This window comes from Acomys minous, assembly GCF_964271855.1.
Source record: "Acomys minous genome assembly, chromosome: 15".
NCBI classification, from domain to species: Eukaryota; Metazoa; Chordata; class Mammalia; order Rodentia; family Muridae; genus Acomys; species Acomys minous.
The window spans coordinates 69,183,788-69,199,150 of record NC_140497.1 but is presented as its reverse complement, the minus strand read 5'-3'; the positions used below and the strand labels follow the sequence as shown (position 1 = coordinate 69,199,150).

General features: G+C 38.2%; 1 protein-coding gene and 1 long non-coding RNA gene across 5 annotated transcripts in view; one reads left to right on the top strand and one right to left on the bottom strand.

Annotated features, from left to right (window-relative positions):
- Positions 1-1,995, bottom strand: part of LOC311585394 — a 37,667-nt gene extending 35,672 nt beyond the window's left edge. For both annotated transcript variants that reach the window (XR_014775212.1, XR_014775213.1), the window contains exon 1: positions 1,756-1,995. This is a non-coding gene — a long non-coding RNA (uncharacterized lncRNA). The remainder of the gene's footprint in view (positions 1-1,755) is intronic.
- Positions 1,996-2,041: 46 nt separating this feature from the next.
- The window catches only part of UBA6 (ubiquitin like modifier activating enzyme 6), a 62,665-nt gene continuing 49,343 nt past the window's right edge, over positions 2,042-15,363 (top strand). The window contains exons 1-5 of one of the 3 annotated variants that reach the window (XM_084760527.1): positions 2,042-2,191; positions 3,389-3,451; positions 10,932-11,026; positions 11,644-11,672; positions 15,082-15,176. In XM_084760527.1, coding sequence (XP_084616653.1) covers positions 2,121-2,191; positions 3,389-3,451; positions 10,932-11,026; positions 11,644-11,672; positions 15,082-15,176 — 353 coding nt within the window. In that variant the 5' untranslated portion in view covers positions 2,042-2,120. Of the gene's footprint in view, positions 2,192-2,346; positions 2,423-2,674; positions 2,952-3,388; positions 3,452-10,931; positions 11,027-11,643; positions 11,673-15,081; positions 15,177-15,363 lie in introns of those variants that run through there. The other 2 variants (XM_084760528.1, XM_084760529.1) reach the window with 2 other exon arrangements.

Sequence of the window (15,363 nt, the reverse complement as noted above, 5' to 3'; positions counted from 1 at the left end):
AAGCCACTCAGTCTGCCCCTTGCAACTCAGGTTTTTTCAGAAGGATTTGTACTTACAGAACTCAGGTTCCTGCCCTGTACTAATGGTCCAGGGACAAGAGCCTAGCAGACAAGTGAGCAACAGAGTACTAGGTTCAATAATGAGGAGTATAATATCACAGACAATGAAAATATTGCTGAAAGAGGTGCCTCGAGTTCAGAAATTGCAAATTAACTTCAACTGAAATTGGGGAAATTAATAATCAAAAGGATGTAGGAGGAACACAAAAGCCAACACAAACAATGGTTTGTGATTTTCTACCCAGACTTTGAGCCTGTTCCCAAGTAAAAGTTTATTTAGTTACTTTGGTTCTCAAGATATTCTCTAATATTGATTCATGAAGACAATAGTCTTATCAATTGTTGCTACCAAGTGATGATAACAGTTTGTCCTGTTTGAACACTAGTGCTGATTTTTCTGGATAAAAAATGATTGGCATATACATTCATCCTTTAATATTCTAAATATACTATCATACTTTCTTATGTCATAAAACGTCAAAATGTCTAGTCACAATCTATTTTTCCCAATGTATAAAGATGGCAAAACATGAAAAAACTGTTAAGATCTGAATCACCATTTTATGATGTTTGAAAAAATTTATACAATATTTCATAAAATGTAAGATGCCTACTACTGTGGTTTGGATCTTAAATACTCTTCTGGACCGGTGTGTTAAAGGCTCTGACTAAAACCCCTGGTGGCATAGGGGAATAGTATAAGCTTTAAGACTGTGTTCTCGACCTTCCTAATGCTGTGACCTTTTAATACAGCTTATCATGTAGTGGTGACCACCAACCACAAAATCATTTTTGTTGCTACTTCATAACTATAATTTTGCTACTGTTATGAATTATAATGTATCTGTTTCCTGAAACTAAAGAGGGGAAGCAAAAATTAGCACCATGTATGCACATGTCCAAACAAAACAAAAGCCAAAAACTCCAAAACTCTTTATAATAATGACAGTGCTAGAGCAGAACGTTGAAAGAATAAGACATAGCCAAGTTAATTTTAATGGTAATGTAAAAAAAAAAAAAAAGGTCCACAATTAAATTGAAAAAAGAAACCCTATCCTACAGATGAAACCAAGGTAAAACAGTTAGATAACACAAGCTAGCTTTTTGAGATGCTCAGTTTTGGAAACAGTGTGGAGATGGACACACAGGATAATGTAGGGTGTTCAGGACCCTCATCTCAAAATACAAGACAATTTGAAGGAAAAATATTCTTCACAGAATGTTGTATTATAATCTATAGTCAAAGTAGATGCCACTTTTAAAAATAGGGCCGATGTTTCTTGAAATACACTGCTGGTTATAATCCACACAATTGTTTCTTAAAAATGGTAAAAAGAGTCAGTGGGCGGGGGCGGGGGGGGGGGGCGGAGTTAGATGAGGAATCCGTAGATACGAGTGTGCTGGAAATCTGGGTTACTGGCCATTGACCAAATCATTAACTGTACGGTTTTGTTTTGTTTTGTTTTGTTTCCTCCCATGAAATGAAAACGGCAAACTTTACAGCTCTGAAGTCACTCGCCTATAGAACTCTGTAACCGCGTCGCGCACGTAGTAGATGCTCAAAACTATTCTATATATATATATAAAATCTTTTAGGTTGAGTCCCCGCCCAGATATGTCTTGTTTTTGTTGTTGTTGGGGAAAATGACCTCCTCTAGGTGTTATACTCAAGAACCGGCAAGGTAAACTCTGTCACCTAAGCCGCTGTCGAGTCGACTCCCTCGCGCCTTCAGCTCCTACAGCCGGAGGTGACGTGTAACTCCAAGTGTTTTGGTTCCGCGTCCGCCCCTCAGCGCTCGGTCGCCTTCACTTAGCCACGCCCCTCACCTGCAAGGAAGCGCGCCCAAGTTGCCCCTCCCCAACCGGAAGTCAGGTGTCTCCCGGGGCTGACGGGAAACACGGTGCTGGGCGCACTTCCCCCCCCCCCATCTCCGCCCCTCGTGACGCCGTCGCCCGCCCCTTGACCCTCGCGGCCCCGCCTCCTTTCGTACCTCCTCCGCCCCTCCCACCGCCCTCCGTCTTTTCCCTCCTTCCCTTGCTGCTCCGGAGTCTCGGGAGGCGATGGAGCAGTCCAAGCCGTTGGCTTCGCTCGCCTGTGAAGAGGCGTCCTGCTCGTCCTGGGGAGCCTGCAGGTGAGAGGAGAGAGGCCTGGTCCCGGGCTGGCTAGGACGGAGAGAAGCTGAGGGGCGCGGACGCGGGCTGAGGGGCGCGCGGAGGCCACCGGGGGGGGGGGGGGGGCGGACGCGTGGAGCCACGGAGAGCGGGCGGGCGGGCGAGCGGGCGGGAGCGCGGTGGGTGTGGCGGCGTGGGCGCTCGTGCCCGGCCGGGGAGGGCTCGCTCCGCCTGGGTCGTCGCGGTTGCAGGTAAGGGTCTAGCGGTTTTCCCCGTCGGGTCACACCACTTCTGACGGGCCTGTTGTGGCTCCTGTTGCTTTGTCACCTTTCCTCGTGAGCCCCGGCTTACGGGTAGCGCCACTGCGCACTCCCTCCCTCCCTCCCTCCCTCCCTCCAACCGCGCCGCTCAGAAAACTGTTACTTGAGGGCACGAGTCAGGATGAGTCAGTGGCGGTCTGAACAACACCCCGAGCGCCCTCCTGTTGACTACCGGGGATGCTGGGGCGCAGGGAGGACCCAAGGCTCTTAGGATTATTTTCCCCCTGAGGGTCTTGTAGTTTTTAGTTCCCAAACCTGCAAAATTATGAGACTGGGGCCCTGGTATACTCTCACCAGTGTTTAGGTTCTTTCTCTTTCAGTCATCTTAGAATTAATAAAGCCCCAAGGATACTGTATACCAAATACAGATGCGGTGGATTTATTATGGTCATTTAACATAAGCCTTTACCTTTTCCCTTTCGACACTGCATATTGAAACGGATGCTACAATTTACTGGATGTAAGAAACGATTTTTACTGCCCAGGTCAATGTTGCTAAAAATCGGCTTGAGAAATAGTATTTAATACAAATCACCACCCCTTAGTTGGAGAATTTTTATTGTCTCATAGGTGTCGTTATTACATTATTATAAACACACAATAATATGTTGTATGACTGTGCTGACTTTATTAGCTAGATGATGTGAATGCAGCTATTCTCTGGTGGCTCTAAATATCTCAACAGTAAACACTGCACATAGCAGTTAGTAAAATTCAAAACATTTTTTTTCTTTAAATCTAAGAAAGATATCTTCTAAAACATACACTTGGTATATAAGGACCTTTAGGAAATTTAGTAGCCGGTCTCATGCACAATTGAATTTCATATTTAGAGTGTGAATATTTAAAAGCCATATTTGCTCTTTAAAAGTTTGTTGTTGTTGTTTTTCCCCCTAGTACAAGTAAAAATTTGCCTACCATGTCTACAGAATCTATGGAAATCGATGATGGATTATACAGGTAAGAACCTCGGAGACTGAAACCCAGAACCTCAGAGACTGAAACCCACCTTTTCTCATCATTAGTACAGAGTCTCAGAGTCTGTTTGAAGACTGTGCCCATGCGGAATTTTCTATGGAAATCCTACACGTTCCTTTCGAATTAAAATTGGAGGTTTTTTGTGGGGTCTTCTTATACTATATGTAGTACGAAAGTTTTAAATTATGAAAGCAAACCTTAGTTTTTTTAGACTTCAATGACAGGACTAAGAAGAATTTTATTGTCCAGTATGAAAGTATATGACTTGAGTGTAGACAAGAGGCTTTACTAACCTTACTGATAGTGTAGGAGTTTCTTCAGTTACTTCTCCTATACCTTCAATTTTAGAGGAGGATTATTTCAGTGACTTCTCAAGAAAATACAATATTAGATAACAGATACTAGGTGACCGAGAGTTATAATTTGAATGGAATTTCATGTGAGATATGCCTTGAATAGGAAGAGTCTTCCACATGTTCGTGTACTTAAAGGTCCCTACTTGGTGGTACTTTTGAGGTAATGTTGAAACTTCAGGAGGAGGGAGTAGATGACTTGAGGTGACTTCCGGGCAGGAGAAGTGGCTTGCCACCAAGCCTGACAGCTACATGATGAAGGAGTGTGCCAACTCCACAGAAGTTGCCCTTGGACTTGTACACGTACATCAGTAGTCACACACTCACACACACACTTTACTAACAAAGTTCAAGAAAATTAGAATGCTAGAGTAGATTTTTTTTCCCTATAAAAGCCTGTCCTCTAAATTGAAAAGATCTAGAAGATTTGACTTCCATACTTTAAGAAATATGTTTGTGAGGGGAGCGTTAGCGTTCGTTAAGAGCCCTGTCATGTCTCTACATGCCAAGCAGCATAGTAGGAATGCTGTCACTTGACTGGTGACTTATGTGCAATGAGCTTTGGAGTGGAAAGGTCAGGACCCTTCAGGCAGCCTCTGACAGTGATGCTTACAGCTGTGAGACTGAAACTTAAGCTCCAGTGAATGACCTGGGGTCAGTACATGCAGTGTCTGGATAGGAAAGCCACAGGCAACATGTAGAGCCAACAGAGAGCACGTAGTTCTAGCCAGAAAGTCTAAACAGGCAGTGCTGGGTAACAGTCACAGCACCATGTGCAACATATGCTGGGCAAAGATGTCTGCCCTGCTGAGTTTTGGTGTAGCTTTGACTCTGTCCTTCCCTTCCCTATGTGTATGAGGGTGAAAATATTTTGCTGGTTTATCTTACCTGTGTGTAACATTGTTTTTTATGTTGCAGCTCACAGCTACGAGTTTGCCTTTAATCTCAGAATATGCTGTTGACTTTTGATATTGTTGTGATGTGGGAACTGTTAGGACTGAAGATGAGGCAGAATGTTACGGTTTGAATGTGAAATGTCTATGCCCACTCATGTAAATGCTTGTTTCCCAGCTGGTCATGCTATCTGGGGAAATTTCCCCATCTACCTTGGGTTCCTTCAGGCTTGTGCCTAATACTTTACCTGCTGAACCAGCCCCTCTTTTTTTAGTTTTTACTTCATTGAGTATAATTATCATTAGTTTTATATAATAAAGTTAAAGTAATACCCCTTCTCTTGTATAAAACAGTGGTGTGAGTTTTTTCCTAATAGAAGATTTAGGCTATTATTATCTTACATTTAGTTCTATGTGTGTTGTAAATTCATACTGTATCATTATCGTCACTTAAACAGTTATCTTTAAGTCAGTTTTTAAGGTTAAAACCATGTATTTATCCTACTTTTTTCATTTCTGATATTGTCCATGTTTTCCTGTAAATTCCAATTCTTATCTCACTGTCTTCTGCCTGATTAAGTGACTTAACAATTCTTACATTAAAGTCTTTTAGCAACTTTTCTTTTCAGGTTTTATATGTTCGAAGAGGTTTATTTTACTTTTTATTTTGAGAATATTTTTGGTGAGTGTGGAATTTCAGGTCACTGTATTTTGGTGCTGTTATTTTATTTCTTTAATGTCTATACTTCTAAAAGTACTGTTTCTGATTTTCTGAGAGAAAGACAAATGATAGGTACTCTTACCTTTTCCCCTTACATAACGTTCCATTATCTATAGCGACTTTTAAGGTTTTAACTCCTTTCTGTGGTGTATGATATACCATGGTAGTTTTCCTTATATTTCTCATTTGGAAAATTTTCAGATGATAGTATCTGAGTTTAGTATTTCTGTAAAAAATTGAGTATTAGCCATTCACATATTTTTCCCTCCTCTCCATGTTCTATTTTAGGAATTCTAATTTCATGTATATTAGGCCCAGTGAACTACCCTAACCTTCTTGGGCTTTATTTATTTTCACCATGGGAAGTTCTGTTGCTGAATTTCAGGTTGTCTTTGTAGTGTCATATGTGACATTAGTTCCATCCAGTCTGTTCTTAATCTTAGATTTGTAGTTCTATTCTCTGAAGGTTTTTTGTTTCCTTCTGCCTTCTTGAGCAATTAATTATATTTATAATTGATTCAGTGTCTTTGTCTTTTAGTTCAAGCATCTGTGTTATTCTTGAATGTGCACCTGCTGGTTATATTTAGTTCATTGTGGGTTGTATTTTCCTGCTTCGTGTTCCTGATAACTTTTTTTAAATTGATGTTAGACCTTGTAGATTTTACATTTTTTTAGATGCATCATAATTTTAGATTCCTAAAATACTCTTTAGTATTATTTAGGAACACAGTTAAATTACTTGAAAGCAGTGTGCTCCTTAACTGTTTACGTAATATTCTTTTCTGTTTTTTAATATTTATGTATGCCTGTGTGCCAGAAGAGGGCACCAGATCTCATCGTGGATGGTTGTGAGCCACCATGTGGTTGCTGGGAATTCAACTAAGGACCTTTGGAAGAGCAGCCACTGCTCTTAACCTCTAAGCGATCTCTCTAGCCCCTTATGTAATATTCTTAATGCTGGATCTAATGCATTTTATATTGTGATATATTTTATGTTTAACTTTATTTATTTTATGCTTAGCTTTAGCAAAACACAAAATTTTATGGAGCTCTATTTTAATAGTAGTGATTATTCTCCTTGTCTTTTGAGGTGATTCTTCCAGCTTTAGAATTTTCTTCATGTGTTTGCTAATCTGTACTCAATTTAAGTTGGAGAACCTTCTGCCACTTTGTGGTCCTCTACTTTAAAAATTCTTAGCTTTCTCTTATTTCATTAAATATTTAAAATATTTATTTATTTGTCTGTGTGTCTGTGTGTATGCACTCATGCTATGGCATGGGTGTGGAGGTCAGAGGACAAATAGTTAGAGATAGTTGGTTCTCTCATTCTACCCTGTCGGTCTCAGGGATTGAACTCAGGTCGTCAGACTTGGTGGCGGGTACCTTTACCTGGTGAGCCATCTTCTTACCAAATTCTAGCTTCTTAAATTTATAGCTTTTTAATTTAGGAAGACCACCAGATTCCAGTTGCATTTCCTTTCCTCTGTTGCAACCTAGTAATTCTTCAGGTTATAGCTCAAATGAGGCCTTCAGCATGATGAGATATTAAACCAGCATGCAGGAGGCAGAGGCAGGCAAATCTCTGTGAGTTGAGGCCAGACTGATCCACATAGCTACTTACTAAGAGCTACTTAGTGAGGCCCAATCTAATAAATAAATAAGTAAACAGACAGACAGACAGGTGTCATTCCCACTCCACCTCCTCTCCAGACTAGCGGCCTGAGGGGTAAAGCTAGGCAGGAACGGCCTGGGGATGGCTGAGGAGAATGGTGAAAACGTTCTCTGGAGACAGGCTTCATTAAGTGGGGAGAAACAAAGGCGGTTTGAACCTTTGGGGAGTCGGTAGAGACTTTTGGGGTGAGTGTACATTGTCGGCCAAGGCTAAAGTGCTGGTGCATTATTTGCATGAAGTGGAATTCCAGGTGCTTTCTGAACATGACCGTATAAGGAGAGAGGAAGTTTAACCTGGCTATCTGTAATTAACTTCCTCTGGTGTGGACAAAGGTAGGGGGGCCAGCACTATGTGCACTTTGAAATGCAGGCCCAGGGCAGGGGAGGGAGTGGTCCCTACTGTCGAGGACATTTCTGCTGTTGGACATGACTTGACCCTACTGCTCTGGACTGGTTCAGACTGTTTCCCCAGTACCTCGGCCCCACAGATAGATAATTGATTGATCGATTGAGTGATGATGACTTTTTTTTTTCAGAGATTGCTATCTCAGTTATTTAATGATGTTATTTATTTTGTTGAGTTTCCAGTTACTTAAAACAGGAGAGTAAATCTGATTCCTGTTATTTCACATTGGTCCAAAGCAGATTCTCAGGTAACCAAAGCCGGCCATAAATTTATAACTGAGGATGATCTTGAATTCTGGATGCTCCCAGGTGCTGGAATTCTAGGCATCAACATCTGGCCTAGCTTATGCAGTGCTGGGGATTGAACCCAGGGTATTGTGCATGCTAAACAGTCATTGTACCAAATGAGTCACATTCCTGTGCTTTCCCTATCTTGATGAATCTTTGAACTGCTACTAATTCTTTAGAATTCAACCTAAATGAACCTTATTTCCGAACTGTTCTAGTCCTAAATACAAATAATCATCTTTGTATTGCAGGTCCCCATAGTTTCTGGTACTTCAGTGTGTTTACCATATGCAAATGTTTGGTTATCTATCTCACAGTGGCAGGCCATGGGCATTTTGCTGAGTATTTTACACTTTTTAATTTATTTACTATGTGACCCTTATAATAAGTACCCTTATGAAGTTTTTTATACTATCTTCTCTGCAGAGTAAATGCATAAAATACCTCAAGTATTAATTTTTTAAAGAATTAGATATTTTTATTCTATATGTATGGAATGTTCTTGCCTGCATGTGTGTGTGTTTCGTGGCTCGAGCCTGCGGAGGTAAGAAGAGGACATCAGATCCCCCTGAATTTGGAGTTATGGATGGTTGTGAACTGCCATGTGGGTACTCAGAACCTAATCCAGGTTCTCTGTTAGAATAGCAAGTGCTCTTAAACATTGAGACATGTCTCCAGCCTCCTGGAATATCGTTGCTAGTAAATAATATAGACACATAATGAAGGTCATTGAAGTGCATCCAGAAGATACTTAGAATGTTACAAGGGACTGGGAATGATTTTGTGTTAGGAATTACAGAATTGGAGGTGTTAGCGGAGAAGATGCTGAATTGTGAATACAATCTATAGGTCTTCAAAGATAGATTGATGATTCTGTATTGCTCCAAGGAAGTACAATTAGGATTACTACATTGAAATCTGAGAACATAGTGTTCCTTTAGCAAAGGTAGCTAGGTGCTCAGTGTAAACTGCCTTGATGATATCTTTATATTGGTCACGTTCTCTACTGTGTGGCATGCCCACTTAATAGTGTCACCCAAATGATAGGTCAGAAAAATGAAAATCACTGACCATTTGCACTAACATGAATAAATCTCATTAGTGTGGACTAGTGAGATGGTCAGTGGGGAAGAACACATACTGCTGTTGTAGAAAACTGGAGCTCAGTTCCTTGCACCTACCTCAGGCAGCTCATAAGCCTCCTGTAACTCCAGTTCTAGGGTATCTGATGCCATCTTCTGGCCCCTGTGGTTAACCCCATATATATCATGTTAACTTGGAAGAGGGAAGGGTCCCAACCATAGACAGAGAACTATAGGCAACCAAAGAATGCCTTAGTTGGGGAGAGTAGGAGAAAATAGTCTTACTTAAGAAAGAGTCCCCTAGTTGGTTATCTATAACACGTGGCCAGTCTTGAAAGTATATACATATGAACAGCATTATACAAGCTGAGCGAATTGTGTTTATATATATAGGAATGTGTGTGTGTGTGTGTGTGTGTGTGTGTGTGTGTGTGTGTGTAAGTGTAACAACAATTAAAAAGATGCTAGAGGCTATGAATTTGCAAGAAAGCAAAGTAAAAGGAGGCACTGGGCTATACGGAAGAGATCAGAGGGAAAGAATGATGTAAAATTTTAATTTCAAAAATAAAAACTTTAAAGAGAAAAACTATACTCTCAGAAGAAAATAAAAAATGTAATTTCATTCAAAGAAACAAACACACGTTCAGGATGATCTAATTCACATAAAGTTGAAAACAGGTGAAACACACTCAATAACAGTTTTAGTGGGAGTAAATGTAGATTTTACTTCTAAGACTAAAGTCATAAATACTGGTTAAAAATAAAATTTTGGGCTTTAGGTCAAGATACCACCTAGTTGGTAGATTGTACTCCTTCTCTGAGGTCAGTCTCCAGTACTATAAGTAAATCAACTTGCCTTCTGGGAAACAAGGAAGGAAATGATAAAAATACAGTTTTCAACTAGCTAGACAACACTTCTAGGTTTTTGAAATACCAAATATGCAAATTATTTTATATATGTTACACGTATCAGTGTTTTAATTTCAGAAGTAAATATTTATAACCAAAGCAATACAAAACTACTTGCTTATACCAAACTCTTTTATATCTGGTTCTCCTAAGAATTTATTGGCATTAGTATTATCTACAAGGACTGCTATATTATTGTTTCTGACTAATTCTCTCAGATAAACTGTTGCTGCTGACATGTCAATGAGCACACATTTTTTAATTTTCAGTGCATATATATATATATATATATATATATATATATATATATATATATATATATAATTTTTTCTTTAATCCCTGACCTGATTGTGCTTGTTCCTAGGGTGCATAACTTAACTAGTAGTCAGGAATTTTCTGGCCAGTTCTCTTTTTAAAAACTGAATTTTAGCCTGGTATGGTAGTGCACACCTTTAATCCCAGCACTTGGGAGGCAGAGGCGGATGGAGCTCTATAAGATTGAGGCCAGCCTGGTCTACAAAGAGAGTCCAGGACACCCAGGGCTCTGTGGAACAGAGAAAGCCTGTCTTGAAAAACAAAAACATGAATTTTCCCCTCCAAAATCGTGCCTGTAGTCAGTTTTAAAACAAGGTAGCCTGGGCTGCAGAGATGCGCTGACTGTTGGTCTAGAGGTCCTGGATTCAACATGAAGCCGCCAGATGGTGGCTCACAACCATCTGTCATGAGCTCTGGTGACCTCTTCTGGTGTGCAGGCGTCCATACAGGCAAGATTCTGTCTACATAATAAATCTTTTTTTAAAAAACCCAAAAACAAAGCAGAATCAAAGGTCCATAGTGACCACTGAAAAGACGGAGGAACAGGAGAGAATGAAACAGTGACAAGTCCACCTAACATAATTCCATAAAGGAGACAGTTTATACTAACTGCCTTGTTAGAATGTGGCTCGTGGTGCCAAACTGCATTAATTGTCCAAAGTCTATTATATTGTTAGCAATTCAGTTGGTTAACTTAAGTGCTGTACAAATCATCTAAAACAGCTCTGGACAGAATCAAGTGTCATGCTGTTAGTTGGCAAAACTTTAAGGCATATTTTATTTTGACTAAATAATCATTTGTTTTTCATTGTGTTTTACATATAGTCGACAGAGATATGTTCTTGGTGACACAGCAATGCAGAAGATGGCCAAATCCCATGTCTTCTTAAGTGGTATGGGTGGTCTTGGAGTGGAAATTGGTAAGCAGTATTTTTTTTTCTTATACTTCTTCCTGTGATACTTTGAGCTACATAAGATAAAGACTATTCTCTTATTTTCTTTAAAGGCTTTTAGACTCAAAATGCTGATCAGATTTATTGACAAAATATTTTGTAGCACAGGTATGGTTCCACAAAACACACACACACACACACACACACACACACACACGTGCGCGCACACGCGTGCGCACAAGGGCCTCTCACTTGGTCATTCTTTTGTTTATTGACACAGTCTCACTATGTAACCCTGGCTGTTTGGAACTTACTATGTAAATCACACTTGCCTGGAATTCACAAAAATCCCTCTGTCTTTGCCTCTTTAGTGCCTGGGAGTAAAGGTGTGTGCCGCCATACCTGGTTTAATATTCCATTCTTGCTTCATTGTGGTTGCGTTGTATATTCATTCAAACACTAAAAAACCGAATAGATATCTTTTAATTGTATGGTTATGCAACTTTGTATTGATTCATTTTTCTAACTTTCTTTAACAAGTAAAAAATAGTTAATAGTTACTCAGAAATATGAAGAAATTCTATGAAGCCGTGTTTGGTATGAATTTGCAATTCTAAGTTATTCCTTTTCTTTTTCCTTTATAGCAAAGAATCTTGTTCTTGCAGGGATTAAGGTGAGTACACATCCACAGTATGAAAAGTGGTTTGTTATGAACTATTTTGTTTTTGCTATTGTGTAGTAATAATGTATTTTGTCTTATTGTTTCTTCATTTTACATAACAGAATGATCAGTTCTGTGTTGTTTTTAATTTATTGAAAATTTAAACATAAAAAGAGTTACCTAATACATTCCTCATTATTCATCCATAGCTTTGGTTACCAACTCTGTACATGCGTGTTTCATAAATTTGCTTTTTATTTCCTACTGGCTGCAACTGCTAAATTCTTTTAATAAGAATTTCAGATATTTTATCATTTTCAATATTTTAGTATCTATCTTTAACATAGCCACTGTTTTAACCATTTTAACACCTTAAAATGTTTTGATTTATTATTTTTGTATTAGTTTTTATTATTATAAAATCATTTACTGTAAAGTTTATCATTTATTATGTCCAGTTTGCATTGGCAAATATTTTAGCCTGTTCTGTTAGGATCTCTCACAAGGCTTCAGACAGAATTTGTAGGAGCTGTAGTTGTCTTGAGGGTAGCTTATCAAAGGATTTGTTTGCAAAGCTCAGATATGCTTGTAGCCAGCTTTGTTCTCTGTGGGACTTCGGACTTCAGCTCCTTACTGGCTGTGGACCAGAGGTTACTCTGATTTTACAGCTGTATGCCTGTCGCTGTAGTGCTGCTGACAGTATGACAGCGGGCTTCCTCAAGCACTCAGCAAGAGCGACGACGCTAGCCCACAATCCAGAGGAGGGGGTTACCCAAAAGACGATCAAGAGGTGTTCGTTGGTGCTGCCCTGACAGCTTACTAGCATAAACGAAATGTCTAGTTGAAGTTCAGCTTTGTTTCTTTAGAAATCTTTTTAAAGGTGTTTTTGTTCTAATCAGGAGCCAAGGAGAATGTATATACACTGCGACTTTTTCTTTAACTCTCTTTCACCTTGACAAAATTTATTCATTGAAGAAAGTAGTCATTTTGTGACACATATACTGGCACATGTCTAATTCTAGCACTTTTGAAGGCAAGAAGGAGGAAGACCTATAGGTTGAAGACCAAGCCTCGTCCTACTCTACATAGTGAGTTCCAGGCCAGCCAGAGCTACATAGACCTATATCCAGTAAAATAGAGAGGATGAAAAAAATATTTGTGGCATATACTTTTGTCTTGTATTGTCCTATAAGCTGGTAGTCATATCCACAGTCAAATTTAGATCTAATTCCTATGGTAAGACTTTCACAGGAAATACTGTTTTCTCCTCTGTATTAATATTTTAGCCATTAATCATAATTACCTTGATTCATTACATCCATTAACTGTAGTTGTCATTCTCTCTTCATTTATTAGCTTTAATAATATTTTAGAAAGAAAATTTTCTCTTCATTGATTACTTGATGACACTGCCTATACAGAAGGCTGGATACATACAACACTGACTTCTTTTCTGTTTACCACTTTCCAGAAGTCATCCTGACCCTCCCGCAGCTGAGACTAAACTTGTGTATTTAAATATACTGCTATGATGTTTTTATTCATTGTATATTGTATTTTTAATAGTACAGAAATTGGTTCATCTTTCTTAGTGGAATCTTAAGTTTCTGAGTTCTTTTGACATAATCCTCATAGTCTTTGTCACTTTAAGTCTTATTGGGAGAGAGCTACAACATTAGTTGTTGGGAACCACTGAAGTATATTCAAGTTTAATATTAAAATTTACTACAGGGACTGGAGAGATGGCTCAGTGGTTAAGAGTGGTTAAGATTTATTCTTCCTAAGCTCCTGAGTTCAATTCCCAGCAACCACATGGTGGTTCACAACCACCTAGTTCAAATGCCCTTATCTGGCATGCAGGTATACAGGCAGACAGAGCACTCATATACATAAAATAAATAAGATATTTTTTAAAAGTTACTGCAAAGATGTCTAATTCACCTGTAGTAATGATGGATTACTTCTTTTATTTTGTATATTTGTATTTTCTCTTATTGTAACATTCATGGTTCTAGCTGGGCAGTGGTGGTGCACGCCTTTAATACCAGCACTTGGAAGGCAGAGACAGGCGAATCACTGTGAGTTTGAGGCCAGCCTGGTCTACAAAGTGAGTCCAGGACAGCCAAGGCTACCCAGAGAGACCCTGTCTCAAAAAACAACAACAACAAAAAATCATGGTTCTTAATGCAGTCCACTTACTTGTCCTATATTATACTTAACTACTTGTATAGCATGGTTTTAGAATACAGTTTCAATATTACTAATAAATTATTGAAAATTAACATCTTTTATCTTCTAAAATCCCTCACTTTTGATTGATACATATATATATATTCATTCAGTAACTCCTCCAGTCAATCATGCATACTATTTAAGAACAGTTTATATCACTTCATTTTAGACTCTTTTGGGGTTTGTTTGGTTTTTTTCACTTCTTAAATTCAATATTACTACTATAGATTATTTCTTTAATTCAAAATTAAGCATAAAATAAAAATTTTTTTTTGGTTAGTCTGGTTTTTTTCTACTCTGTTCCACCTTAGGTCATCCACATTTAAATTTGATTTGCTCTTTATTTGCATTTAAATATAAGCAAATATATGCATACATAAATATCCTATTCAACTTTATGTATCTGTGTCTTCCTTTGTTTCTTAAAGTGCCTTATTTTGTACTGCTTAACAACATGTCTCAAAGATTACTGCATAATGATGAATATTTGTTTTTGTTTGTAAATGTTTTTGAATCTTTCCAAGAATGTCTTTGGGACAGATTCCTAAAAATAGGATTATTCTGTTAAAGGGGAAATTTATGTCTTCTTTCCAGAAGTACCACCATAATACATGAAAGTGACTGATTCTCATCATCTTTTTAAACAGAATATATTGTTGTCAAATTGTTGAACTTTGCCACTCTAATGAATGGGGAAGTTATTACATATTCAGCATTTCATATTCAAGAGCAATAAATATGTATTATTTCACATGTTCCTTGTAAATTAATCTTCTGTAAGGTTTATGATGTGAAAAAGTTACTTGATTTTTTTTTTTTTTTTTTTTTTTTTTGGCTTTTCAAGACAGGGTTATATTTTGATGTTTTTATATAGTTTTTTCTGAATGCTTTCTTTATGTTGATTTTTATGATATGCTGCTTTCATAAAATTTAAAGCTACTCACAATGTAGTTTCTCCACCTAATTGTTAGGGTTCTTTGGGTGTTTATAGTCCTATTTTCTGAGTAAAGATATAATTACATATCCTTTTCAGTTCTTGCAACACTAAGTTTTCTTTGTTACTCAGTTATACATAGTATTTCTAGTATGTTGTAAAAGACATAAACGGTGGTATGGATCTTGGTTCTATTCTGGACTCAACAAGTGTTTTCTCTTTTTTTTTTTTTTTTTTTTTACTTTTTTCCCCAAGGCGCTGACAATTCATGACATAAAAAAATGTCAAGCATGGGATCTAGGGACCAATTTCTTTTTGTGTGAAGATGATATTGTTAATGAGAGAAACAGGTAAGGCTGCTTTGATACATTGTCATGAGATTTTTTTATAACTATTATATTTAAGAATGTTTTATGTATTGAGAATGCCAGTTTAATAATAGTTATTTACTTTGTCAAGTTAAATTCACACTGCCTTGGATAAATAAATACAGGCATATATTTCTTTCCTCTGTCAAGTTCTCGATACATTTATCCT